Raw genomic sequence first — 27195 nt, 5'->3', positions numbered from 1 at the left:
ACCAACACGAGACCCAGACCAGGACTAAATCAGGACTAAACCAGGACTAAACCAGGGTCTAAACCAGGTCTAAACTCCAACAAAAACCAACACGAGACCCAGACCAGGACTAAACAGGTCCAGACTAACCAGACCTAAACCAGGGACTAAACCAGGACTAAACCAGGACTAAACTAGGTCCTAAACCAGGTCTAAACCAGACTAAACTCCCAACAAAAACCAACACGAGACCAGACCAGGACTAAACCAGGTCTAAAACTCCAACAAGAACAACCATGAACCAAACCAGGACTAAACCAGGACTAAACCAGGTCTAAACTCCAACAAGAACCAACACGAGACCCAGACCAGGACTAAACCAGGTCTAAACTCCAACAACAACACGGAACCCAGAGGACTAAACCAGGACTAAACCAGGTTTAAACCCCAACCAGAACCAACAAAAGACTGAGACTGGGACTAAACCAGGTCTAAACTCCAACAAGAACCAACACGAGACCCAGACCAGGACTAAACCAGGTCTAAACTCCAACAAGAACCAACACGAGACTGAGACCATGACTAAACCAGGACTAAACCAGGACTAAACCAGGACTAAACTAGGTCTAAACCAGGTCTAAACCAGACTAAACCAGGGCTAAACCAGGTCTAAACCCCAACAACAACCAACATGAGACCCAGACCAGGACTAAACCAGGACTAAACTCCAAGAAGAAGCAACATGAGACTAAACCGACTGGACTAAACCAGGTCTAAACTTGGTCCAAACCCCAACATAAACCAACACGAGACCCAGAATGGAACTAAACCAGGACTAAACCAGGACTAAACCAGGTCTAAACCAGACTAAACTCCAACAAGAACCAACACGAGACCCAGACCACCCGTTCTCCTGTGACCGCGGCCGGACTCTTATATTACATGTTTATCGTTATTGGCGAGTAAAACCAGCGTGGATCCAGACCGTCTCCGCGCTCTCTCTCTCTCTGTGTGGACGTAATGTTGCCTTTGAGTATTTGCGTATTCTGCCTGGGTCCGTGGTGATGGATGGGCCGTGTAGACGCGCCGCTACACATGGAGCGCGGTAATTTATGGACGTCATAAAAGCGCCGCACATATCCGGGTTATTAATACAGAGTGTACACCGCTGCTGCTGGGGGAGCCGAAGCTAACGTGCTAACAGGGGCCCCGCGCTAATGGAGCGGCCGGCGGATCTGCTAACGGGAAACACGCGGCAAATATGACAAAGTTTAATGTTTGGTTTCGGTAATCGGTAACGTGTGAGTAATTCTGCAGTTTTAGTCTGGTCGAACTGTATGATGTCATTGAGTGGTAAATCAGGAAGTGCATTCTGTTGATGTTTATGTTTGTTATGTTATGTACATGTTATGGTTCCCACATTTTTCAGACTATTAGGTCACTTCAGTCTGTTCTTGTATCTGATCTTTTAATGTCTGAACCACACAGATCCGATTTTTTTTCAAATGTGACCCAGGACACTTGGATCTGTGCTCCTGAAACTGACACATATCTGATCTTTAACATGTGACTTCAGTGTGAACGGTTCATCCACCTACACGTTACTTTCTTGAAATAAAAGTATTACACAGAGGGATTTTACTGTTTTCACATTTTGGGCAATTCCCTTTTTTTTTTTCTTTCCAGTAATTCCACTCATTGCCAGACACTAAACCAGGACTAAACCAGGTCTAAACCAGGTCTAAACCAGGTCTAAAACCAGGTCTAAACCAGGTCTAAAACCAGGTCTAAACCAGGTCTAAACCAGGTCTAAAACCAGGTCTAAACCAGGTCTAAACCAGGTCTAAACCAGGTCCAAACCAGGTCTAAACCAGGTCTAAACTAAACCAGGTCTAAACTAGGACTAAACCAGGTCTAAAACCAGGTCTAAAACCAGGTCTAAAACCAGGTCTAAAACCTAAACCAGGTCTAAACCAGGTCTAAAACCAGGTCTAAACCAGGTCTAAACCAGGTCTAAAACCAGGTCTAAAACCAGGTCTAAACCAGGTCTAAACCAGGTCTAAACCAGGTCTAAACCAGGTCTAAAACCAGGTCTAAACCAGGTCTAAACCAGGTCTAAACCAGGTCTAAACCAGGTAAAGGTCTAAACCAGGTCTAAACCAGGTCTAAACAGGTCTAAACCAGGTCTAAACCAGGTCTAAAACCAGGTCTAAAACCAGGTCTAAAACCAGGTCTAAACTAAACAGGAAAACTAAACCAGGTCTAAACTAGGACTAAACCAGGTCTAAACCAGGTCTAAAACCAGGTCTAAACCAGGTCTAAACCAGGTCTAAACCAGGTCTAAAACCAGGTCTAAACCAGGTCTAAACCAGGTACAAAACCAGGTCTAAACCAGGTCTAAACCAGGTCTAAACCAGGTCTAAACCAGGTCTAAACCAGGTAAACCAGGTCTAAACCAGGTCTAAACCAGGTCTAAACCAGGTCTAAAACCAGGTCTAAACCAGGTCTAAACTAAAACCAGGTTTAAACCAGGTCCAAAACAGGATTTAACAGGACTAAATCCTGCTGTGTGGACGTGTTTCTTCTTCTTCTATCAATAATATTTTTAATTTGGTTCAGTAAAGTCTGGACTTTTTATTTTCTTTTATCAGACAAAACTTCTTATGTGAAGATTTCCTCGTCTTTGTTTCTCTACAGCAAATCAAGTAATCCAAAGTATTCAGATTACATTACTCACTTTAAGTAATTTCATGGATTATGTTACAAACTACATTTTTGTGTATGTAATCTGTAATCTGTAGGGGATTACATTTTAAAAGTAAACTTCCCAACACTGCAAACGTCACTATTCTGCGCTGAAGTAGGAGAAAACTGTTCATGATCCATGTGACTGAAGTGAAGCACATCTCCACTCACCACAAAACACCACCACCAAAAACCTCGTCCTTCTCCTTCTCAATCTCCTCCTGTATGTGACAAGTCAGTGTGAACATTAAACGGTCCAAAAGTGGCTCCCACATGTGACACTGGAGACACGACGACGTCAACCACAGCGAGCGTCTCTGTGTTTACAGAAGTTCTGTCCAAACATGGACGCAGCATGCGAGACGTCGTGGAGATTTTAAAGTGTCACATGTACGGACACTTTTGGACCACAACATGAACACACTGGACTTGTTTACAGGAGGAGATTGAGAAGGAGAAGGACGAGGTTTTTGGTCGTGGTGTTTTGTGGTGAGTGGAGATGTGCTTCACTTCAGTCACACGGATCATGAACAATTTCCGTATGACGAGAAGAATGTTTGTGTACATTTGTGAGCGCCGACTTGTGCCACTCTCGCGGGAGGAAACACATCTTTGGCGGCTTATTTCCGTGAGCAAACGCGTCGGTGTTGGGCTGTATTGGCTCACAACAGGTGCTTGTCACCGCACAACAGCCAAGTCCAAGTCAAGTAGGTCGGATGAATGCGCCTTGTCCGTTCAGACTGAAGTCACATGTCAAAAGATCAGATATGTATCAGTTTCAGGAGCACTTATCCAAGTGTCCTGGGTCACATTTGAAAAAATCAGATCTGTGTGGTTCAGACTGACATTAAAAGATCAGATACAGGAACATAGGAGCCAAAAAAATCACATTTGGGTCACTTCAGGTGCAGACTGAACGCAGCCTAAGACAAAACGGCAAGTCCAGCCACAAGCGAGTTGGTCCCAAAAACAAATACTAGTACTTCTGTAATTTGGCAGCATTTTGACTTCAGGCGCACAATTGTTTAAGTTTTACAGAAATTAAACTTAAAACTGCATGGCTCATTTGCAGAAACTATAAAGCGCTGATAAAAACAGCTCAGTCCTTGTGTCGCTGATGTGGTTCAGTTTCTGTTGGACTAAAGGACACAGTGACTCAGTGGAATATGAGTGTTCTCTCTGTGACAGAGGGGTGTTCTGCTGATGGTGAGTCTGTTCTGTGTTTCTGTCGTGTTGTTGGTTCATGTGAAAAGTTTCAGAGATTATAAGTCTGCAGGTTGAACACACAGACTGTACAGTGGTGCGGCTTCGTGGTTTACCAAAGTCGTACTAAAACATTTTGGTAATACGGTGATACTGTATACTAGGGATGGGCATGATTAATCGATTAATCGATAATTGATCATTAAGAATTTAATCGATTACGTTAATTTTAATGGACAAACTGAATGTATGTTGCTGTGTGTGTCGTGACCAAACAGGTGTGTACATGTGTCTCTGCATCAGAAGGAGCGAGACACAAACAGTGGGTCAGTCTGTAACGAACCGAAGCACAAATGTGGATTTAACCAGGATTTGTAGAAGAAATTCCACACTTTCCGTTGCGTTGGGACAAGTGTGAGTCCATGTGCACAGTGGATAAAGCAGCACATATGTTTCTGTGTCCAGTGGGAAAAAGTTTTTCCAGGTGAGAGTCGCTCAATGTGGATGACGAGGCCCCGCCCCCCTCCCCCCGTACGCTGTCCTGGTTTTGACAAACACAAATCTGGTCACACTGACCTGTATTCACCTGAGTCATGTCTTTTAATCCAACACAAGTTGAACCACATCAGCGACACAAGAGCTGGAGTTTTATCTTCACTTAGTTTATGTAAATTAGTGATGTGGTTTTAAGTTTTTTGTTTCTGTGAGATTTGAACAAAACTGAATTAAACACATTATAATGTCAAACAGCTGATGTGGATCTAGAGTCGTTATGTTTATATGTCGTAAAGTTGAATTTATTTATGCAGATTAGTGCAGATAGTAATAATAATGATGATCATTTTAATATAAAAACGTTAATGATTAATCGATAATCGATCGTTAATTCTTCCGACGATCGATTAAGAAAATTTCATCGAATGCCCGTCCCTAATGTATACAACGGTAAAATCCTGACAAGGTTTAACGGTATCAACATGTGGACACGGCCCGACCCTCAGGAGTAGTTCAGGAGTCGTTCGGGAGTCGTTCAGGAGTCGTTCAGGAGTAGTTCAGGAGTCGTTCGGGAGTCGTTCGGGAGTCGTTCGGGAGTCGTTCGGGAGTCGTTCGGAGTCGTTCGGAGTCGTTCGGGAGTAGTAGTTTCGGGAGTAGTTCAGGAGTCGTTCAGGAGTAGTTAGGGAGTAGTTCAGGAGTCGTTCGGGAGTAGTTCAGGAGTAGTTCGGGAGTCGTTCGGGAGTCGTTCGGGAGTAGTTCGGGAGTAGTTCAGGAGTCGTTCGGGAGTCGTTCGGAGTTCAGTAGTTAGGGAGTAGTTCAGGAGAGTCGTTCGGGAGTCGTTCGGGAGTAGTTAGGGAGTAGTTCAGGAGTCGTTCGGAGAGTAGTTTCAGGAGTAGTTCAGGAGTAGTTTCGGGAGTAGTTCGGGAGTCGTTCGGGAGTAGTTCGGGAGTAGTTAGGGAGTAGTTTCAGGAGTCGTTCGGGAGTAGTTAGGTTCAGGAGTAGTTCAGGAGTCGTTCGGGAGTAGTTCGGGAGTAGTTCGGGAGTAGTTCGGGAGTAGTTAGGGAGTAGTTCAGGAGTCGTTCGGGAGTAGTTCGGGAGTAGTTCAGGAGTAGTTCGGGAGTCGTTCAGGAGTAGTCGTTCGGGAGTCGTTCGGAGTAGTCGTTCGGGAGTCGTTCGGGAGTCGTTCGGGAGTCGTTCGGGAGTCGTTCGGGAGTAGTTCGGGAGTAGTTCGGGAGTAGTTCGGGAGTCGTTCGGGAGTCGTTCGGGAGTAGTTAGGGAGTAGTTAGGGAGTAGTTCGGGAGTCGTTCGGGAGTAGTTCGGGAGTCGTTCGGGAGTCGTTCGGAGAGTCGTTCGGAGTCGTTAGGGAGTAGTTCGGAGTAGTTCAGGAGTCAGTAGTTCGGGAGTCGTTCGGGGTCAGTAGTTTCAGGAGTAGTTCAGGAGTAGTCAGGAGTTCAGGGAGTAGTTCAGGAGTAGTTCAGGAGTCGTTCAGGAGTCGTTCAGGAGTCGTTCAGGAGTAGTTAGGAGTCGAGAGTCGTTCAGGAGTCAGGAGTCGTTCAGGAGTAGTTCAGGAGTAGTTCAGGAGTAGTTCCGGAGTAGTTCAGGAGTAGTTCAGGAGTCGTTCAGGAGTCGTTCAGGAGTCGTTCAGGAGTCGTTCAGGAGTAGTTAGGGAGTAGTTCAGGAGTAGTTCAGGAGTAGTTCAGGAGTCGTTCAGAGTAGTTCAGGAGTAGTTCAGGAGTAGTTCGGGAGCAGTGTTGTTTACCTTGACAGGTGCGGGTGGTGGTGTTGAGGTAGTACTGGTGGGCGCAGCTCTCGTACTGACACTCGCCGAACTGCAGGACTTTGTTTGGGTCCAGACACGCCGTGCACGCTCCCGGGGCCGTGCACGTGAGGCACTGGGGGTCGCACTCTGCAACACACACAGAGGTCAAAGGTCAAAAGGTCATGTTATTAAAATAATACAGAATATAATAGACAGCAGCACATTGAGACTATATCGATTATACTGTACTAAAGGTGCACTGTGGAACTTTTTTTTTTGTAAGGGGGAGGGTCCGTCACCTGCTAATGGTCTAAACCAGGTCTAAACCAGGTTTAAAATGCAACAAGAACAAAAAAGAGACCCAGACCAGGACTAAACCCCAACAAGAACCAACACAAGACCCAGACCGGGACTAAACCAGGACTAAACCAGGACTAAACCCCAACAGGAACCAATATGAGACCTAAACCAGAACTAAACCAGGTCTAAACCAGGTCTAAACCCCAACATGAACCAACACAAGGCCCAGACCAGAACTAAACCAGGTCTAAAACAGGACTGAAACCTGACAAGAACCAAAACAAGACCCAGATCGGGACTAAACCAGGTCTAAAACCAGGTTAAACCCCAACATGAACCAACACGAGACACAGAACGAGACTAAACCAGGTCTAAACTAGAAAAGCACTCAGAGAGCGCAGACCTCCGCCAAGGACTACAGTCCCCTCATATTAATTGTGTTTTCCATAAATATTTGTCTCGTATCTTTCAAATTTGGAATATGAAAGAGGATCCCATTGTCCATCCCTGAGTCAAATTTCATGGGGTTTGGTCAATAATTAATCGAGATATTGAGAAACTAAATTTTTGGCCCCATTTACCACAATGTTAACTAAAATTTCAAAGTGATCCAGAATCCAGGATTTCTTCCGGATCAGCCCCAAAATGAAATCAGTTCTTCCTTTTCACATTTCCAACAAATCCTGAAAATTTCATCAAAATCGGTCCATAACTTTTTGAGTTATGTTGCTAACAGACAAACAAACAAACAAACAAACAGACAAACAAACAAACAAACAAACAAACAAACAAAACAAAACAAACAGACAGACAGACAAACAAACAGACAAACGCCTGCAAAAACATAACCTCCTTGGCGGACGTAACCAGGTCTAAACCCCAAGAAGAACCAACAGGAGACCCAAACCGGGACTAAAACCAGGACTAAAACAGGACTAAAAACCTGACAAGAACCAACACGAGACCCAGACCAGGTCTAAACCAGGTCTAAACTGGATCTAAACCAGGTCTAAACCCCAACAAGACCAACACAAGTGGTTCTTTTTTCTCTGTCTTGAAAAACTTGTATTCTTACTGAGAACAGGGTCACGTATCCACAGATCTGACCCGTAACTCGGCCCAGGAGCATCACCTGCTTGACTTCATGGAGACAGATGTTTAATGTCACACTATGGGACATTTCAGCAACAGCATCTCCATGGAGACAAGCAGAAAAGCTACGCAGTGAAGCTTTTAATAATGAAAAAAACATTTACAAACGGAACAGCAACTAGTTTCTTTAAAGGTGTAACTTTTTTGGTTGGGAGTCTGTCACGTTCATGTTGCTATGGAGATGTTATTACTCTGTCTGGAATGTTCCACAGTGTGACATTAAACAGCTCTACTTTACATTTATTCAATTACAGGTGGTTTTAGAGCTCAAAAATACTGAAAAACTGTCACGAAGCAATAACATCTCCATGAAGAAAAGCATTTGACAGACCTTCCATGAGAAAAGTTACACAATGCAGCTTTAATTTGGTTTTATTTCATCCCTACTGCAAAGGGGAGTTGAACCCGGGACCTTCTTGCTGTGAGTTAATCAAAAACCCTGAGGTTGAGGTACTGACCGAGGCAGGTCCGCTGTGCGTCCTGGTAGAAGCCTCGTGGACAGGAAGGAGCGCACTGACCCGACCTTAAAAGGACGAAGGGGGCGGGACAGGAAGTGCAGGACAGAGGCCCCGCCCCACTGCAGGATCCACAGGACGAGTGGCATTCTGGGAAAAAAAACAACAAACAAAACAAAATATGAGTGAAGTTATAAGTTAAATGTTTTGTTTCATCCACCAGGCGTGTTTGAGTAATGCTGCAGTTTTAGTCTGGTCCCACTGCATGATGTCACTAAGTGGTAAAACAGGAAGTGCATTCTGTGTTTATTTTATTTATTCATTTAAATTTGTAATATTTTTTTTAAATTAGTATAAAACAAGTAAGAACCAGGACTGAACCAGGACTAAACCAGGTCTAAAATCAGTCTCAGTCCTGGTCCTGGTCTCGGTCTGGTCCCTGTCTCAGTCCTGATCTCATCCTGGTCTGGTCCCGGTCTGGTCAGGTCTGGTCCCAGTCTAAGTCCCAGTCTAGGTTCCCCGGTCTAGTCCCGGTCTCAGTCCCATCTCAGTCCGGTCTCAGTCCCACTCCTGGTCTGGTCCTGGTCTGTCTCCCTGGTCTCCTGTCCTGTCTCAGTCCTGGATCTCCCTCTCAGTCCCGGTCTCTCAGTCCCGGTCTCAAGTCCCAGGTCTGTCAGTCCTGCCTCCTGGTCTCGATCTCAGTCCTGGTCTGGTCCAGGTCTCAGCCCATGTCTGAGTCCTGCTCCTGGTCCCGGTCTGGTCCGGGTCTCAGTCCTGATCACCCGACCTACACGGGCTCATCTCAGGGCGGTGTTTTTTTTCATTTTAATTTGTACTTTTATTTACTTATATTACTACTTTATTAATATACTTTATATTACTTTTATACTTTATTACTTACTTTAATAATTATATAATGATAAAGATTTTATTTTATTTAGTTTTATTCATGCAATAAGCATAAAACAAGTACTTTTATTTATTTATTTCGTACTGTTTTTATCTGAAGAACCTGAGCCGGTGTTGTCCTTAAGTCGAGTGTTTTTGAGTCGTTCTTCTCGCCGACACCTGCTGCTCGATAATGAAATAATGAAGCTCTTCAAATGATCAGCAGGATGATGAACATGCACATGTTACATGTACAAGGTTACTTTAATCAAACTCCACATTTGTACCAAACACTCCAGAAGTTTCTGCGTCACGGCGGCAGGACACTTCAGATCTGTGGAGTTTCTCGAGAGGTTCCTTCACGAACAGAAATGAGTCGTAATCAGAGACGGGAACAGTTTTAATGGACTTGAGAAACTCTACTTCCACTTGTAAAATATTTATCATTATATATTTTACTCGGGTCCAACAGATATGGATTTTGTTTGCGACGGAAATAATGCCGATAAAACGGGAGTTGGAGCTGCCGATATATTTAGTGTTGTAAAAATTCACTGTAAATCTTGAACTGTTTAAAAAACTTACATTTGGCACTACTGGATTTTAAAATTGGGTTTATTTAAGTGACATTTATCATTAGTTCTGCCTCTTTACATCAAATTTACAGACAGTAGGTCGGACTATAGGCGTTATTGCATCACATTCTAGCCAGTAAAGAAAGTAAACTACCGCTATTAGCCTTAAGCCGTAAATGTGTAAATGTCGATCATTCACACCTCTGTTCACAGCTCATTTACAGATCAGTGCAGGTCCAGTAACAAATATACGGCCAATCCAGTCACTTTACAATAGGCCAATGTAAAACAGCCTGTTTATGTCGCTAAACAATGAGAAAGAACCAAAACCAGCTTCAAAGTCGACATATTTCCAACACTCAGCGTCACACAGGCTCCTCCCACATCACAAGTCTGAACTAATAAATGTCCTTTTAATCCAGACTCAAAGCGATTGTCCGTAAAAAGAAGTGACATGAGTGTTGTGACTCTGTGGTGTGTTCAGGGACAGTAGGACACACACACAGACAAACTCCACAGATAAACACTGATGTGGAGCCACATATTCGGACATTTATCTGTCTGTAAATTGGATTAAATGAACAGAATGTAGAAAGTCTAAGATTTACAATGAGGTATAACATGCTCACGGGAAATATCGGCCCATATCGGCAAGATTTAGGCCGATCGCCGATATGTTTCCCGGTGCCCATATCGGCTGATAATATCGGCCAACCGATATATTGGTCGGGCCTTACTTATTTAAAGTAACAGTATTTTTACTTGAGGCTCGTCGTTCTATTGGTTGTGAGTGAAGCTGCGTTCACACTGAAGCGTCCAGTTTACACACTAAGTCTGTGTGGACACGTGTCTCGGTCGTCCTGTGTTTCTTGTTTTTTGTGCAGAGCGTCTTCAGGCGTCAGCGCGGCGAGAATCTGGGGTTAATGTTGGCGCCCTGCGATTCGCACGCAGGAGTTGAAAAAACTGAACTTTAGAAGTTGGACGCACCAAGTCAAGCGTCAGGGACGACTGCTATAGATGGAACTATAAATAAAAATACTGTGATTTAACGTCGTAAATCACATTCTATTGTTTAAACAAAAGGGTGCGTCTCAAAAGATTTCCTGAAAGACTTGAACACAAAATAATAGTCTAATTCAGAAAGTTTATTTTTTTCTACAAAAAGACGTGGACCAAGAAAGAGTTTGGGTATAATTAAAAATGATCAAAATATTACGAGATAACAAAAGAAAGAAAAGAAACGACTGGATTCTCTCAGTGAACCAAATGTTCCTCACTGTCTTATTGAGCCAAGCAGAATACAGCTCAATAATATTATCATTTAAAATGACTGAAATGAAAAATGAAAAAAACTTTAAAAAATAAATTAAATTAAAAAACTGAAATTCAGAATCTGCGTCCATGCCTCACAAGGAGAACATGCAAACTCCACAAAAGCAAAAAGCACTGGCCTGGTTTTTGTGTTCATTTCCTTCACAAATGTATAAAGTTGAGGTTTACATGAGCTGCATCGCCTCCTGAGACGCGGCTCATTCATTTGTGTCCTTCATGTCCCCAAACATGTTTAAACTGTGTTTGTTTTTGATGAAGAAACATTATACACGTCAACAACATCAGGGAGTAACTCCGAATCCACACCAGGAGCTGCAGCAGCTTCACGTAGGCGGAGCTGCGCGTACGCGAACATTTCAAAGTTTCAATTCACACCAGAGTCAGAGACGCTCCTGCTGCAGCTGCACATCCTCTCACTGTTTTCAGACATCACATTTTGTATTTGATTTTTATCATTTATTTTATGTTAAAGTGTATTAAGTTAGAATGTGTATTAAGTGTATTGTGAATTAAGTACATGCAATGCAATGCGTTTGCGTTTAATGAGGTTTAAATCTATTAACACGCACATTAAACACCTCAGTTTTTTTTCTTAATAAGGTAAAATCACGTATAATTAACAAACATTATGAGTGTGATTAAAATCTTATGTCCGTCCAGGTAATAAGGCCGATACGTTTATATGTTGATACAGAGTCCTGCACCGATGGAGAAGGGAAAATAGTCGCTGAAACGGGCGAGTTTTAACGTTCTGGAATTTTAAGGGCGGGTCAGGACTAATTCAGGTCTAAACCAGGTCTAAACCAGGTCTAAACCAGGTCTAAACCAGGTCTAAACCAGGTCTAATCTTGGAGAGAGAGAGAGACAGTGAACCCTGAGCCCCGTGGAGCAGTGTGTCCGAAAAGCGCGACGGCTGCACGTACCTCTTCTCCGAGCTCTGCACCGGTCGTTTCGCCCGCGGACACTCGGGGCGACACGGAAGGACCCCGAGCACATTTCGACAGTGAGTCCTGGTTCTGGTTTAGTCCTGGTTTAGTCCTGAGTCCTTGTAGAATTGGTGTCTGACATCGTAAATCACGTGCGCGTTGTTTACGTCGCTGTCTTGACTTTGGTTAAATTATTTTGAAAAGGCATCGGAAGTTTATTTTGACACCGCGTGTTTATTTCCTGTCTTTCCCCTGCTAAAAACCTTGGAGACGCGCTGTTGATGCTGAAGTCCAACCTCTGGAGCAGCGTCAGCGTCAGACGCTCGTTGGACACGGCGTGTATGACACTGTCGGTGTTGCACTGTCAGACCGGTTCAAATGGAGTTCTAAAGCTGAACAACAGAGTAACTGAACACTGACTCACCCACACAGGCTCCGTGTCGCCCGAAGTGTCCCACAGGACACTCGGAAACGCAGTGGTCTCCCAACAGCAGAGTCCTGGGCGCTTTACACCAGAGACACACACTGCCCCCTGCTGCCCGGAGGTCTGCCGTGCAGCGCTGACAGTCCGCACTGCATTCTGGGAAACAAACAAGAAATCAGAGACAGAGATCAACACATGTACAATAAAAACAAACTCTTTCTCGTTGCATTTCGCCCTGTGGAGTGTGGAGTTCTGCGCCGGTCCTGCATCTCCGGCGTTTCACTGCTGCTGATTTCACCGAGATTTCAGTGAATTTGTGAAGGAAAAACCCACCACTTCAATTGAAGCATTGTGACTTGTATTACTCACATTTGTACACAGTGAAATACTTATATTTTTTCCCTGTAATTCCACATTACTGCGTTACTGCAAAAAGCAACGCAGCACAGTAACTCATTACCGTATTTTCCGCACTATTAGACGCACCTCCAACCAAACTCAGAGTCCACTCAGGCGTCCAGCGCGACTTCAGTAAACTACAAACACACACACACACACACACGGAGCAGACAGCGACCGCACACACACACACACACACACACACACACACACACACACACACACACACACACACACACACACAGACACACTCATCACTCCACGCCGACGAGGAACGGAACAGAGGAACAAACCGAAAAAGCCACGAGTGCAACGTGCCGCTTCTAGACACGACTGAACAACTGAGTCACTGTGAACACAACGACAATCCAGACAGCAAGAACTAAACCAGGACTAAACCAGGTCTAAACCAGGTCTAAACAAGAACTAAACCAGGACTAAACCAGGTCTAAACCAGGTCTAAACCAGACTAAACTAAACAGGACTAAACCAGGACTAAACCAGGACTAAACAAGGTCTAAACAAACCAGGTAAACCAGGTCTAAACAAGAACTAAACCAGGACTAAACCAGGATAAACCAGGTCTAAACCAGGTCTAAACAAGACCTAAACCAGGTCTAAACCAGGTCTAAACAAGAACTAAACCAGGACTAAACCAGGTCTAAACCAGGACTAAACCAGGACTAAACCAGGTCTAAACCAGGTCTAAACCAGGACTAAACCAGGTCTAAACTAAACCAGGTCTAAACCAGGACTAAACCAGGTCTAAACAAGAACTAAACCAGGACTAAACCAGGACTAAACCAGGACTAAACCAGGTCTAAACCAGGTCTAAACCAGGACTAAACCAGAAAACTAAACCAGGTCTAAACCAGGACAAAACCAGGACTAAACAAGGACTAAACCAGGACTAAACCAGACTAAACCAGGTCTAAACCAGGACTCAACCAGAACTAAACAGGTCTAAACCAGAACTAAACAAGAACTAAACCAGGTCTAAACAGAAAACTAAACCAGGTCTAAACCAGGACTAAACCACGACTAAACCAGGTCTAAACCAGGTCTAATCTTGGACTAGAACTTGGAGTCTAGTTCTGCTCCTGAGTGAACCCTGAGCTCGTGGAACAGGGTGATCCGGTCCTGCGTCTCCGGCGTTTCACCGCTGCTGATGTCGCCGTGAAAAACCCACCACTTCAATCCAGGTTAAAAAAGCAAACGTGACAAGATTTACTCTTATTAGCAAAAGTTATAATCAAATGTAATAAAATAATTTCACTTTATCTGACAAATCCTCATCCTCGTTCTTTCAAAAAAAACCTCTGTTCACTTCCCTGTTTTCCTTGACTTTGACACGTCAGCCTTAAAGGTTGTATAGAGGATTTTTTAAGGGAAGTTAAATACAGCGACGGTTCTTTTTCAAATGTTGTGCATGTGTGACACCACCTTCCTCCTCCACAGCTCCTCAGTAGAAACATCTCGTCCCGCCTCTTTACTCTAGAAATCACGCTTGTTTACAGCCGTCGCGTGTTCAGATTTACTGTTGAAGTTTCCCGTCTAGAAATAATTTAATGACCGACGTGTCTTTTGTTTTTTGTTTTTAGACTCTTCGTCTGCTTCAGTCGCGCCGTCGCTGGAAGGAATCTCCAAGAATCACCCCAGTTTTTCTTCGCTCCTTTTCTCCTTCTCTTCTTCTTCTTTCGGCAACCTCAAAAACCGACTTTCTTTTGCCGCGAACTGGCCGTCGATTCTCGTCCGACATCGCGACAAACTTTGTGCGAAATGCGAGGAAGCGACAGTTTAAAAAAAAACGCACGCTGCGCGTAAACGACGTAACCCCCGCGCGCCGACGAGTCAGTTACACTAGAAACGCAAGGAGTTTGAGTGACGACCTAACAGCCAATAGAAAATGAGGGAGCCTCGTTTTCTATTGGCTGATGTTTATCTGGCCTCAACACGTCCACAGTTGATGGATTTTCATTCTTTTTTTTTGTGCTCATCATAATTACAAGGCTGTTGAGTCTCTGAAACCAGGACTAAACCAGAACTAAACCAGGACTAAACCAGGACTAAACCAGGACTAAACCAGGACTAAACTAGAACTAAACTAGGACTAAACTAGAACTAAACCAGGACTAAACTAGAACTAAACTAGGACTAAACTAGAACTAAACCAGGACTAAAACCAAAACTAAACCAGGACTAAACCAGGACTAAAACCAGAACTAAACCAGGCTAAACCAGACTAACCAGAACTAAACTAGGACTAAACTAGAACTAAACTAGGACTAAAACCAAAACTAAACCAGGACTAAAAACCAAAACTAAACAAACAGGACTAAAACCAAAACTAAACCAGACTAAACCAGAACTAAACTAGGACTAAAACCAGAACTAAACCAGGACTAAACCAGAACTAAACTAGGACTAAACTAGAACTAAACCAGGACTAAACCAGGACTAAAACCAAAACTAAACCAGGACTAAACCAGAACTAAACTAGGACTAAACCAGGACTAAAACCAAAACTAAACCAGGACTAAACCAGAACTAAACTAGGACTAAACCAGGACTAAACTAAAAAGCATGACAATATGAAGTAATCCAAAGTATTCAGATTACATTACTCACTTTAAGCAATTTAATGGATTCTGTTACAAACTACATTTTGGTGTGAGTAATCTGTAATCTGTAATCTGTAATCTGTAGTAACGGTATTTTAAACTTTCATTGACAATTTGAAACTGAAAAAAAAAAAAAATCCTCCATACGACCTTTAATATCCGGGCTGCCTCCGCCTGCACAACTGGAGGCATTCATCATCTTAAAAAAAATAAAATAAAATAAAAAAAAATAACATCCGCACCTGTACCAGAAAAATAAACAAAAGCAGCTGAGCGGGAGATTAAAAACCTCTGAACGTTTATCTGATCGGAACTCGGCGCCGTTTGGGTTTTAAGACGGAGGCGGAGTTCCAATCCCTAATCTCCAACATCAACACGGAAAATACGGGCACAATTTACAGCGCTGCACATCGTTTAAAAAAGCTGCATCGTGTAGTTTTTCCCGTGGAGGGTCCGTCACCTGCTCGTTTCCGTGGATACGTCGCGGCTCTGCCTGGAAGTGTGACATTTTTAAACAGCTCTCTACTTTACGTTTATTCGATTACAGGTGGTTTTATGGATCAGAAATGCCTAGAAAAAAACGCGAAACTTGGCGTTCTGACTGCGAGCGGCGTCGCCTCTCCGCAGATCTGACCTGTAACTTGGTCTGGTTTGGTCTGGTCTCCATGGAAACAGAAAGAAAACAGTAAAAATTCAAGTTTTTTTAAGGTATTTTTGAGCTATAAAAACACCTATAATTGGTTCAGAGCAAGTTGTTTAAAGCCGTACTGTGGGACATTAAAGGCAAAGAATTAACCATCACAGAGACAAGCAGGCGACGTCACAAAGTTACAGGTCGGATCTGTGGAGAGGCGAGTCCACTTAGAGGAAAAATTCAAGTTTTTAAGGGATTTTTGAGCAATGAAAACACCTGTAATTGACTAAATTTGATCATGTTTAAAGCCATACTCTGGGACATTCTAGGCAATGCATTAACAACATGGAGACAAGCAGGTGACACCACAAAGTTGCAGGTCAGATCTGTGGAGAGGCGAGTCCACTCACAGTTAGATTTCATGTTTTTTCAACATATTTTTGAGCTATAAAACACTTGTAATTGACTAAATGCAAGATGTTTAATGCCGTACTGTGGGACATTCCAGACAAAGTATTAATGTCACGGAGACAAGCAGGTGATGCCACAAAGCTATAAAGCTACAAGTCAGATCTATGGAGAGGCGACCCCAGGGAACAGTAAGATTTAAAGATTTTTTAAGGTATTTTTGACCAATGAAAACAGCTGTAATTCACTAAACACAAGAAGTTTAATGCCATACTGTGGGACATTTCAGGCAAAGCAACAACATCATGGAGACAAGGAGGAGAGGCTATAAAGTTACAGGTCAGATCCGTGGAAAGGCGAGCCCGCCAAGAGTAAAGATTCAAGTTTTTCAAGGTATTTTTAAGATAGAAAAACACCTGTAATTGACTAAATACAAGATGTTTAATGCCATATTGTGGGACATTCCACGCAACGCATTAACATCATGGAGACAAGCAGGTGACGCCACAAAGCTGCAATGTTACAAGTCAGATCTGTGGAGAAGCGAGCCTGTTCACAGTAAGATTTAATGTTTTTTCAAGGTATTTTTAACAAAAAAACATCTCTCATTGACCAAAGGCAAGATTGATGTTTAATGCTGTACTGTGGGACATTCCAGGCAAAGCATTAATGTCACGGAGGCAAGCACGTGAGGCCACAAATCTACAAAGGTACAAGTCAGATCTGTGGAGAAGCGAGCCTGCTCACAGTAAGATTTAATGTTTTTTCAAGGTATTTTTGAGCAACAAAACACCTGTAATTGACCAAACTCAAGATGTTTAATGCCATACTGTGGAACATTCCAGGCAAATTATTAACATCATGGAGACAAGGAGGTGACGCCACAAAGTTACAAAGCTACAAGTCAGATCTGTGGAGAAGCGAGCCCACTCAGAGTTAGATTTTATGTTTTTTCAAGGTATTTTTGAGCAATAAAAACACCTGTAAATGACTAAATTTGATGATATTTAATGCCATATTGTGGAATATTCCAGGCAAATCATTAACATCATGGAGACAAGCAGGTGTCACTAAAAACCTGCAAAGCTATAAGTCAGATCTGTGGAGAGGCAACCCCAGTGAACAGTAAGATTTAAAGTTTTTCAAGGTATTTTTGAGCAATAAAAACACCTGTAATTGACTAAATTTGTTTGTTTTTGTTTTTTTTTAAAGCCATACTGTGGAACATTCCAAGCAAATCAGTTTTTTGTCAGTGTTCAGTCATGTCATATTGTGTCATGCCAGCTGTTCGGCTGGGAATGTCCCACAGTACAGCATTAAACATCTTGCATTTAGTCAATTACAGGTGTTTTTATTGCTCAAAAATGACTTGAAAAACTTGAATTTTTACTGTTTCACTGGGGTCGCCTCTCCACAGATCCGACCTGTAGCTTTGTGGCCTTGCCTGCTTGGCTCCATGATGTTAATGCTTTGCCTGAATGTCCCACAGTATGGCATTAAATCTATCTCCACGGAAACAAGCATCCCAGGGTACAGATCTTTTTTTTTTTTTTTTTTTTTTTTTATTGTTTGTTTGTGGGTTTTGTTTTGTTTTTTTATTGTTTGTTTGTTTTTTTTTATTTTTTTGGTAAATTTTGATTTTTAAAGTTCCACTGTGTAACTTTTCTTGGGGAGGGTGCGCAACCTGAGCGCGTCCTGTATCACCACATGACATCACAAGGTGGAACAGAGCAGTGTGTGTTTTCAGTCTTAATCTGCAGAGTTTATGTGTTAAACGTGCAGTAACAGATTACATGTACCAGAGTAATCAGAGTACAAACGATGAGTAACTGTATTCAGTTACAGTTACTGTTTCCGTGAGTGGGAATTGGATTACAGTTACTTTGTTGAAATAAATGGATTAAACAGAGGGATTTAACTGTTTTCACATTTGAGGCTAAACCAGGACTAAACTAGAACTAAACCAGGACTAAACCAGGACTAAACCAGGACTAAACCAGGAAACTAAACCAGGACTAAACCAGGAACTAACCAGAACTAAACCAGGACTAAACCAGGACTAAAACCAGGAACTAAACCAGGACTAAACCAGACTAAACTAACCAGACTAAACTAGAACTAAACTAGGACTAAACCAGAACTAAACCAGGACTAAACTAGAACTAAACCAGGACTAAACCAGGACTAAACTAGAACTAAACCAGACTAAACCAGGACTAAAACCAAAACTAAACCAGGACTAAACCAGGACTAAAACCAGAACTTAACCAGGACTAAACTAGAACTAAACTAGACTAAAAGACTAAACTAAACTAAACCAGAACTAAACCGGACTAAACTAAACTAGAACTAAACTAGGACTAAACCAGGACTAAACTAGAACTAAACCAGGAACTAAAACTAAACTAAACTAGGACTAAACTAGAACTAAACCAGGACGAAAACCAAAACTAAACAAGGACTAAACCAAAACTAAACCAGGACTAAAACTAGAACTAAACCAGGACTAAACTAGAACTAAACTAGACTACTAAACTAGGACTAAAACCAGAACTAAACCAAGACTAAAACCAAAACTAAACCAGGACTAAACCAGAACTAAACCAGGACTAAACTAGAACTAAACTAGGACTAAACTAGAACTAAACCAGGACTAAAACCAAAACTAAACCAGGACTAAACCAGAACTAAACCAGGACTAAACTAGAACTAAACTAGGACTAAACTAGAACTAAACCAGGACTAAAACCAAAACTAAACCAGGACTAAACCAGAACTAAACCAGGACTAAACCAGAACTAAACTAGGACTAATAAAGACTAAACCAGAACTAAACCAGAACTAAACTAAAAAGCATGACAATATGAAGTAATCAGATTACATTACTCACTTTAAGCAATTTAATGGATTCCGTTACAAACTACATTTTGGTGTGAGTAATCTGTAATCTGTAGGGGATTACATTTTAAAAGTCACCTTCCCAACACTGTAAACATGTCAAAGAAACAAAAAAAAAAAAAGAAAAACACAACTTCAGGTGAGTTCATGACGAGGAAAGTCGATAACAACACGGATCATAAAACGGCGAAACACGAGCTCGTTCAAAATCAATACGACTGAATAATAAACGTTATTTGATCGACTATTTCCTGTCTCGCTTCAAAGCGTCGGTGTTTTATCTAATATTTATGACTCTGAAAGTTCACCTCCGGCATAAACCTGACTGCACGCGCCCCGGGTCAGATCTGTCCGTGCCAATACTCAAACATCTCGTCTCGTTTCTCGACGCGGAAAACACAAAATCCGATTTATTTATTTATTTTTTCCGTAAATCCGTCGTGAAATTCCACCAGGTCCAAACCGAACGTCAAAACAACAAACCAGTCTGATCGACGAAAAGGAAACTGCGTCATTTTCTGTTGTTGCTTCGCTTGGACGTTCCAGAGTACGGCATTAAACGTGTCTGTCTTCACGGGGAAAAGCCATGAAGCCAAGTTACAGGTCAGATCCGTGGAGAGGCGAGCCCGCAGAGAGTAAAAATTCATGTTTTTCAAGGTCATTCTGAGCTATAAGAACACCTGTAATTGACTAAACGTAAGATGTTTAATGCCATACTGTGGGACATTCCAGGCAAACCTTTAACGCCATGGAGACAAGCAGGTAATACTACTAAGTTACAAGTCATATCTGTGGAAAGGCGCCCCGCTAGGAGTAAAAATTCAAGTTTTTCGAGGTGTTGTTGAGCTATAAAAACATCTGTAACTGACAAAACACAAGATTTTTAATGCCATACTGTGGAACATTCCAGTCAAAGCATTAATATCTTGGAGACAAGTAGGTGTCACCAAAAACCTTCAAAGTTACAGGTCAAATCTGTGGAGAGGAGAGCCCTTTAAGAGTAAAAATTCTGTTTTTTCAAGGTATTTTTGACCAATAAAAACACCTACAATTGACTAAATGCAAGATGTTTAATGCTTTATTGTGGAACATTCCAGGCAAAGCATTAACATCACAGAGACAAGCAGGTGTCACCAAAAACTTGCAAAGTTACAAGTCAGATCTGTGGAGAGGCAATCTTGTTAATACTAAAAATTCTAGTTTTTCAAGATATTTTTGACCAATGAAAACACCAAATGCAAATACAAGATGTTTAATGCCATACTGTGGAACATTCCAGGCAAATCTTTAACGCCATGGAGACAAGCAGGTAATACTACTAAGTTACAAGTCATATCTGTGGAAAGGCGCCCTGCTAGGAGTAAAAATTCAAGTCTTTCGAGGTGTTTTTGAGCTATAAAAACATCTGTAATTGACTAAATGAAAGAAATTTAAAGCCACACTGTGGGAACATTCCAGGCAAATCATTAAGATCAACGGAGGAAAGCAGGTGATGCCACAAAGCTACGAAGTTACAAGTCAGATCTGTGGAGAGGTGACCTCGCTAAGAGTAAAAATTCTGTTTTTTCGAAGGTGTTTTTGAGCAATAAAAAGACTTGTAATTGACTAAACACAAGATGTTTAATGCCATACTGTGGGACATTCTGGTGAAATCATTAACATCATGGAGACAAGGAGGTGACGCCACAAAGTTACAGGTCAGATCTGTGGAGAGGCGACCCACTAAGAGTAAAAATTCAAGTTTTTCAAGGTATTTTTGACCAATAAATCACTTCTAATTGACAAAACACAAGATTTTTAATGCCATACTGTGGAACATTCCAGTCAAAGCATTAATATCTTGGAGACAAGTAGGTGTCACCAAAAACCTTCAAAGTTACAGGTCAAATCTGTGGAGAGGAGAGCCCTTTAAGAGTAAAAATTCTGTTTTTTCAAGGTATTTTTGACCAATAAAAACACCTACAATTGACTAAATGCAAGATGTTTAATGCTTTACTTGTGGAACATTCCAGGCAAAGCATTAACATCACAGGAGACAAGAAGGTGTCACCAAAAAACTTGCAAAGTTACAAGTCAGATCTGTGGAGAGGCGACCTTGTTAATGAGTAAAAATTCAGTTTTTCAAGGTATTTTTTGAGCAATAAAACATCTATAATTGGTTAAATACAAGATGTTTAATGCCATACTGTGGAACATTCCAGGCAAAATCTTTAACATCATGGAGCCAAGGAGGTGAATACCACTAAAGTTACAAGTCAGATCTGTGGAAAGGCGACCCTGCTAGGTAAAAATTCAAGTTTTTTCAAGGTATTTTTTGAGCTAATAAAAACACTGTAATTGACTAAATGAAAGAAATGTTTAAAGCCACACTGTGGGACATTCCAGGCAAATCATTGGACACATCATGGAGGACAAGCAGGTGATGCCACAAAGCTACGAAGTTACAAGTCAGATCTGTGGAGAGGTGACCTCGCTAAGAGTAAAAATTCAGTTTTTTCAAGGTGTTTTTGAGCAATAAAAAGACTTGTAATTGACTAAACACAAGATGTTTAATGCCATACTGTGGGACATTCCAGGCAAATCATTAACATCATGGAGACAAGGAGGTGACGCCACAAAGTTACAGGTCAGATCTGTGGAGAGGCGACCCACTAAGAGTAAAAATTCTAGTTTTTCTAGGTATTTTTGACCAATAAATCAGTTCTAATTGACAAAACACAAGATTTTTAATGCCATACTGTGGAACATTCCAGTCAAAGCATTAATATCTTGGAGACAAGTAGGTGTCACCAAAAACCTTCAAAGTTACAGGTCAAATCTGTGGAGAGGAGAGCCCTTTAAGAGTAAAAATTCTGTTTTTCAAGGTATTTTTGACCAATAAAAACACCTACAATTGACTAAACACAAGATGTTTAATGCCATACTGTGGGATATTCTGGTGAAATCATTATATCATCATGGAGACAAGTAGGTGTCACCAAAAATCTTCCAAGTTACAGGTCAGATCTGTGAAGATGCAACTGCTCTAAGCAGTAAAAATTCAAGTTTTTTAAAATTTTGAAATAAAACAAGATGTTTAAATGCCATACTGTGGGAACATTCCAGGCAAATCGTTAACATCATGGAGACAAGGATCCATGGCAAAAAAACATACAAGTTCAAGTCAGATGTGAGAGAACGACCCCAAAGTACTGATGTAAAAATTCACCAAGTTTTTTCAAGGAATTTTTGAGCAACGAAAAACACCTGTAATTGACTAAATACAAGATGTTTAAAGCCATACTGTGGACACATCAGGCAAAAGCATTGGACACATCATAAAAAGAAGGTTACAAGTCAGATCTGTGGAGAGGCCCACTATGAGTAAAAATTCAAGTTTTTCAAGGCATTTTGAGCAATAAATTGACAATATAATACACGATATAATTGAGGAAATGCAAGGTGTTTAAAGCCATACTGTGGAACATTTCACGCAAAGCATTAACATCATGGAGCCAAGGAAGTGATGCGACAAAGTTACAAGTCAGATCTGTGGAGAGGCGACCCTGCTATGAGTAAAAATTCAAGTTTTCAAGGTATTTTTGAGCAATAAAAACACTTGTAATTGACTAAATCCAAGATGTTTAAAGCCGTACTGTGGAACATTTCAGACAAATCATTAAGATCATGAAGACAAGGAAGTGATGCCACAAAGTTACAAGTCAGATCTGTGGAAAAGCGACCCCACTAACAGTAAAAATTCCATTTTTTTAGGTATTTTTGACCAATAAAAACACTTGTAATTGACTAAATCCAAGATGTTTAAAGCCGTACTGTGGGACATTCCAGGCAAAACAACACCATGTTAACAAAAAAGCGCCGTTTTTAAGACATTCCAAGGCACACGCACGCCTCTTCTACCCGAGCCTTTAAACGCACATTTGCATATCAATATTTTGAGCTTCTACACGACTGTACGAGAGCAACGACAAAAACAGAGACAAAAGCAGAAGAAGAAGAAGCGGCGTATCTCCCGCTCTCCGTCATGTCGCCGCGCGGAGAAAAACCTCGCTCCTCCTCCTCCTCCTCCTCCTCCTCCTCCTCCTGCTGCCTCTGATAGCGCAGCCACACTTGTATTTCTGTCGTTATCTGATCGGGGGGGAGGCCTTTTGTCGGGAGCTGGATGTTTCCCCCCGTCGGGAGGTTTTGTGGAGGTTTTGTGGAGGTTTCGGGAGACGAGGAGGGAAACGGTGCCAACGTCGGAGCCTCGAGCGCCGAAGCTGAAAAACACACAATACTCCAGCCCGACCCACTCGGAAAAAACACAAAAGACCCGACTCGAAACAGAGAGACTTTTACTAAAAACATAAGACCCTTTTAAAGAAACAGAAAGAGAGACTTTTTACTAAAAACATAAGAGCTTCAGTTCTTTTTGCTTTTCTTTTCTCTATTTTTTTTTTTTTTTTTTTTTGCCAGTTTTGATCACTTTTCTTAGAGAGGTTATGAGTAGAGCCCGACCGATATATCGGTTGGCCAATATTATCGGCTGATATGGGCAACTTTAGGCATATCGGCTATCGGCCGATATCTGCTGATGGGCCGATATTTCACGTGGGCATCCGTTACTGACTCCTACACTGTCAACCACAGAAGTCCCACAGTGTTTATCTACAGAGTCATTTGTCTGTGTTCGTACTGTCCTGAACACACCACAGAGTCGCGTCACTCACGTGTGTTTGTTTACACCTGCAGACACAGATCCAAACACTGAGATTATTTTCTTTTTACGGACAATCGGTTTGAGTCTGGATTAAAAGGACATTTATTAGTTCAGACTTGTGATGTGGGAGGAGCCTGTGTGAGGCTGAGTGTTGGAAATATGTCGACTCTGAAGCTAGTTTTTGTCATTTGTTATGGGTTAGCTGCTGTAGCTCCCGCACATAAACAGACTGTTTTCTATTGGTCTGTTCTAAAGTGATTATATTGGCCGTATATTTGCTACTGGACCTGCACTGATATGTAAATGAGCTGTGAACAGACGTGTGAATTATGACATTTGCGCATATAATTAATTACCGCGGCGCACGTATTTACGGCTAAAGGCTAATAGCGCTACTTTCTTTACTAGTTATGGGTCCGTCGCGAACGAAATGACTCTTAGAACCGACTCTTTGAAGCGAACGACGGGAGCCTGATCCTTATTGGGAGCCGTGTTTTCTCTTTCTCTCACTTTTTTTCTCTTCACGCCGCCTGCAGACTCGTGGTTTGACAGCGGCAGCGGCTAAAAACGAAACTTTGAGAAATTTGCGTGTACGTAGGATTAAAAAAAAAAAAAAAAAAAAAAAACGAGCATATTTGACTGTAGTTTAGCATAAAATAAATAAGTCCCGGTTTAGTCCTTTTTCAGTCCTGGTTCAGTCCTGATTCAGTCTGGTTTAGTCCTGCTTGCAACAAAACAATCTGAAGAGCCACTTGGGAGCCAAAAGAACCAGCAGCTTTTAGTGAGCCGAGCCAAAAGAGCCGGTTCTCTAAAAAGAACTGGAATCCCCATCACTAGTGTCTAGAATGTGATGCAAAAATGCCATTAAGTCAACCTACTGTCTGTAAATATGATGTAAAGAGTCAGAATAACAATAAATGTTGCCTAAATAAACCCAATTTAAAATCCACCAGAGCCAAACCTAAGTTTTTTAAACAATTCAACATTTACAGTGAATTTTTACATCACTAAATATATCGGTGATTATATCGGCAGCTCCAACTCCCATTATATCGGTTTCATATCGGCCACAGCAAAATCCATATCGGTCGGGCTCTAGTTATGAGGTAAATGCTTAAATACTGGGAATGTTTTCACGGTACGGCATTAAACCCATGTATCTCCAAGGAAACAAGCCGACGCCGAAGGGACAGGTCAAGTCAAATTTAGATATTTGATTAAAAGTTGTACTGCGGAACTTTTCTTGTAGACGGTGCGCAACACGCTGCTTTCCTTGATGTATTTCAACATGTTCAGCCTGGAATGTTCCACAGTGCGGCATTAAATGTATCTATCTCCATGGAAACAAGCAGGCCAACAATCGGTCAGTTTTGTCCGGCGTTAAATTTATTTTATGGAGTACAGATTAGTAGATTTTTTATTTATTTTTTGTCAATTTTGTCCATTTTTGAGCCTGGAATGTTTCACAGTATGGCATTAAACGTATAGAACTCGATGGAAACAAGCAGGGAAAGGTACAGATCTGTTTTTTTTGTTGTTTTTTTTTTTGTTTTGTTTTGTTTTTTTTTTTTTGGGGTTTTCAATTGTTTTTTTGTTTTTGATAATTAAAAAAAAAAAAAAAGATATTTAAAAGAAACATTTCTGGGGGGGGGGAACGCAACATGCTCGTTTCCATGACGTACTTAAATGGTCAGCTGGGAATGTTTCACAGTATGGCATTAAATGTATATATCTCCATGGAAACGGGCAGGCCCAGTTTTTTTTCTTTTTTTTGTCAATTTTGGAATGTAAAGTTGCACTGCGGCTTATGGTCCGGAATTTACGGTAACTTTTCTCGCTAACTTTTTCCGTTTGTAAAAACCCGGACGCCTTGGGGAAGGGGGGGGGGGGGGTCTCACCGTTTCGCGGATTTTATTTTATTTTATTTTTACAGCGTATGAACGCGTATTGTGTATTACAGGCGGGTAGTAATTACACACGGGTGGGTCAGGACTAAACCAGGACTAAACCAGGACTAATCTTGGACTTAAGAGAGAAAACACCGAGCAGTTTGTCTACAAAGCGCGATCGGGCGATTGCCGCGTTTAACTCCATGAGGTGCAGAGCTGAGCCGGTCCTTTCTCCTGTGGTCACCTCCAAGCCCGTCCCAACAGTGAGTCCTGTTTCAGTTCTGGTTTAGTCCTGGTTTAGTCCTGGTTTAGTCCTGGTTTAGTCCTGTTCAGTCGTGGATTAGTCTCTTTAGTTGTTTAGTCAGTGTTCAGTCGTTTAGTCTTTTCAGTCCTGTTAGTCCTGGTTTAGTCTTGGTTCAGTCCGTGGTGTAGGCAGCGCAAAAGTTTGATATAATCTCAGGGTTAACGGGCAGGTGCGGTCCTGTACTGGCGGGTGTGGTCCTGTACTGGGGGTCTCCAAAAATGGACCTGTGCAGGACTCTGCGCTGTCGGCTCCATTACGGAATAAATGAATCTTCAGTTCGTTACATAAAGAAGGAGGAAAATAACAAAAGGACGACAGCAGCAACAAGTTTTAAGAAGGAAGTAAAAAGTGTTGCACCTGTCGATCCTGTCTGAGAAAAGTGTATAAAGTTTGTGCTGAGGTTTTACAGCCTTAAAACAGATAGAATAATTGTAAATATAAAGTTGATACTTTGTGGATTTCACCTGTCGCAGGTTATTTTTAGAACATAACCCCGACGATAAACGAGGGACACTGTCCTCTCACCTCAACCTGTGCACATGGACTCACACTTGTCTCTACTGGGACGGAAAACGGAGAATTTCTTGTACACGTCGTTGTTAAATGTGCATTTGTGCTTCAGTATGTTGCAGACTGACCGACTGTTTGTGTCTCGCTCCTTCTGAGTCACAGACGCTACGAGAGACGCTCAGTTTAATGAACGATACTGAAAACCCGGACATTTGCATCACTTTATAAAAAAAAAACCCGGACGCCTGTGGAAATATTATGTGTTGTCATGCTAATTACCTAATATTTATGGACTTTGGAATGACAACAGGGGGTAAAACACTATGACTATTCTATAGGTCTATATAACATGTTTTTTCTGTACTGAGTGCCATAAAAGAACATGTTTTTCTGGACTTTAATCCACGAAGCAGAAAAACTGACATATGTGGACCCGTGGCATGTTTACCCAGATAAGGTGCACTGGTCAGCAGTATTGTTCATTTTCTTGCTGTATATGCTAAATAACAAGTTAATGTTTTGTCAAGATTAGTATAAAGCCCCTGATTTGAGTTGTCAGAGACGTTCGTCCGGGGTGACAGTGTACTTGGTAATCACTTG

At 41.8% G+C, this 27195-nt stretch overlaps 1 protein-coding gene across 1 annotated transcript in view; it reads right to left on the bottom strand.

Annotated features, from left to right (window-relative positions):
• The window catches only part of fras1 (Fraser extracellular matrix complex subunit 1), a 607084-nt gene that overhangs the window by 398867 nt on the left and 181022 nt on the right, over positions 1–27195 (bottom strand). The window contains exons 22-24 of the mRNA XM_055161976.1: positions 12234–12389; positions 8092–8238; positions 6182–6328 (exon numbers count right to left, since the gene is read on the bottom strand). Of these exons, the coding sequence (XP_055017951.1) occupies positions 6182–6328; positions 8092–8238; positions 12234–12389 (450 nt within the window). The remainder of the gene's footprint in view (positions 1–6181; positions 6329–8091; positions 8239–12233; positions 12390–27195) is intronic.

The sequence above is a fragment of the Boleophthalmus pectinirostris genome, unplaced genomic scaffold (assembly GCF_026225935.1).
Source record: "Boleophthalmus pectinirostris isolate CB_2022bp ecotype Guang Dong unplaced genomic scaffold, ASM2622593v1 HiC_scaffold_4, whole genome shotgun sequence".
Classification (NCBI taxonomy): domain Eukaryota; kingdom Metazoa; phylum Chordata; class Actinopteri; order Gobiiformes; family Gobiidae; genus Boleophthalmus; species Boleophthalmus pectinirostris.
This window is presented reverse-complemented; position numbering and strand designations above follow the sequence as displayed.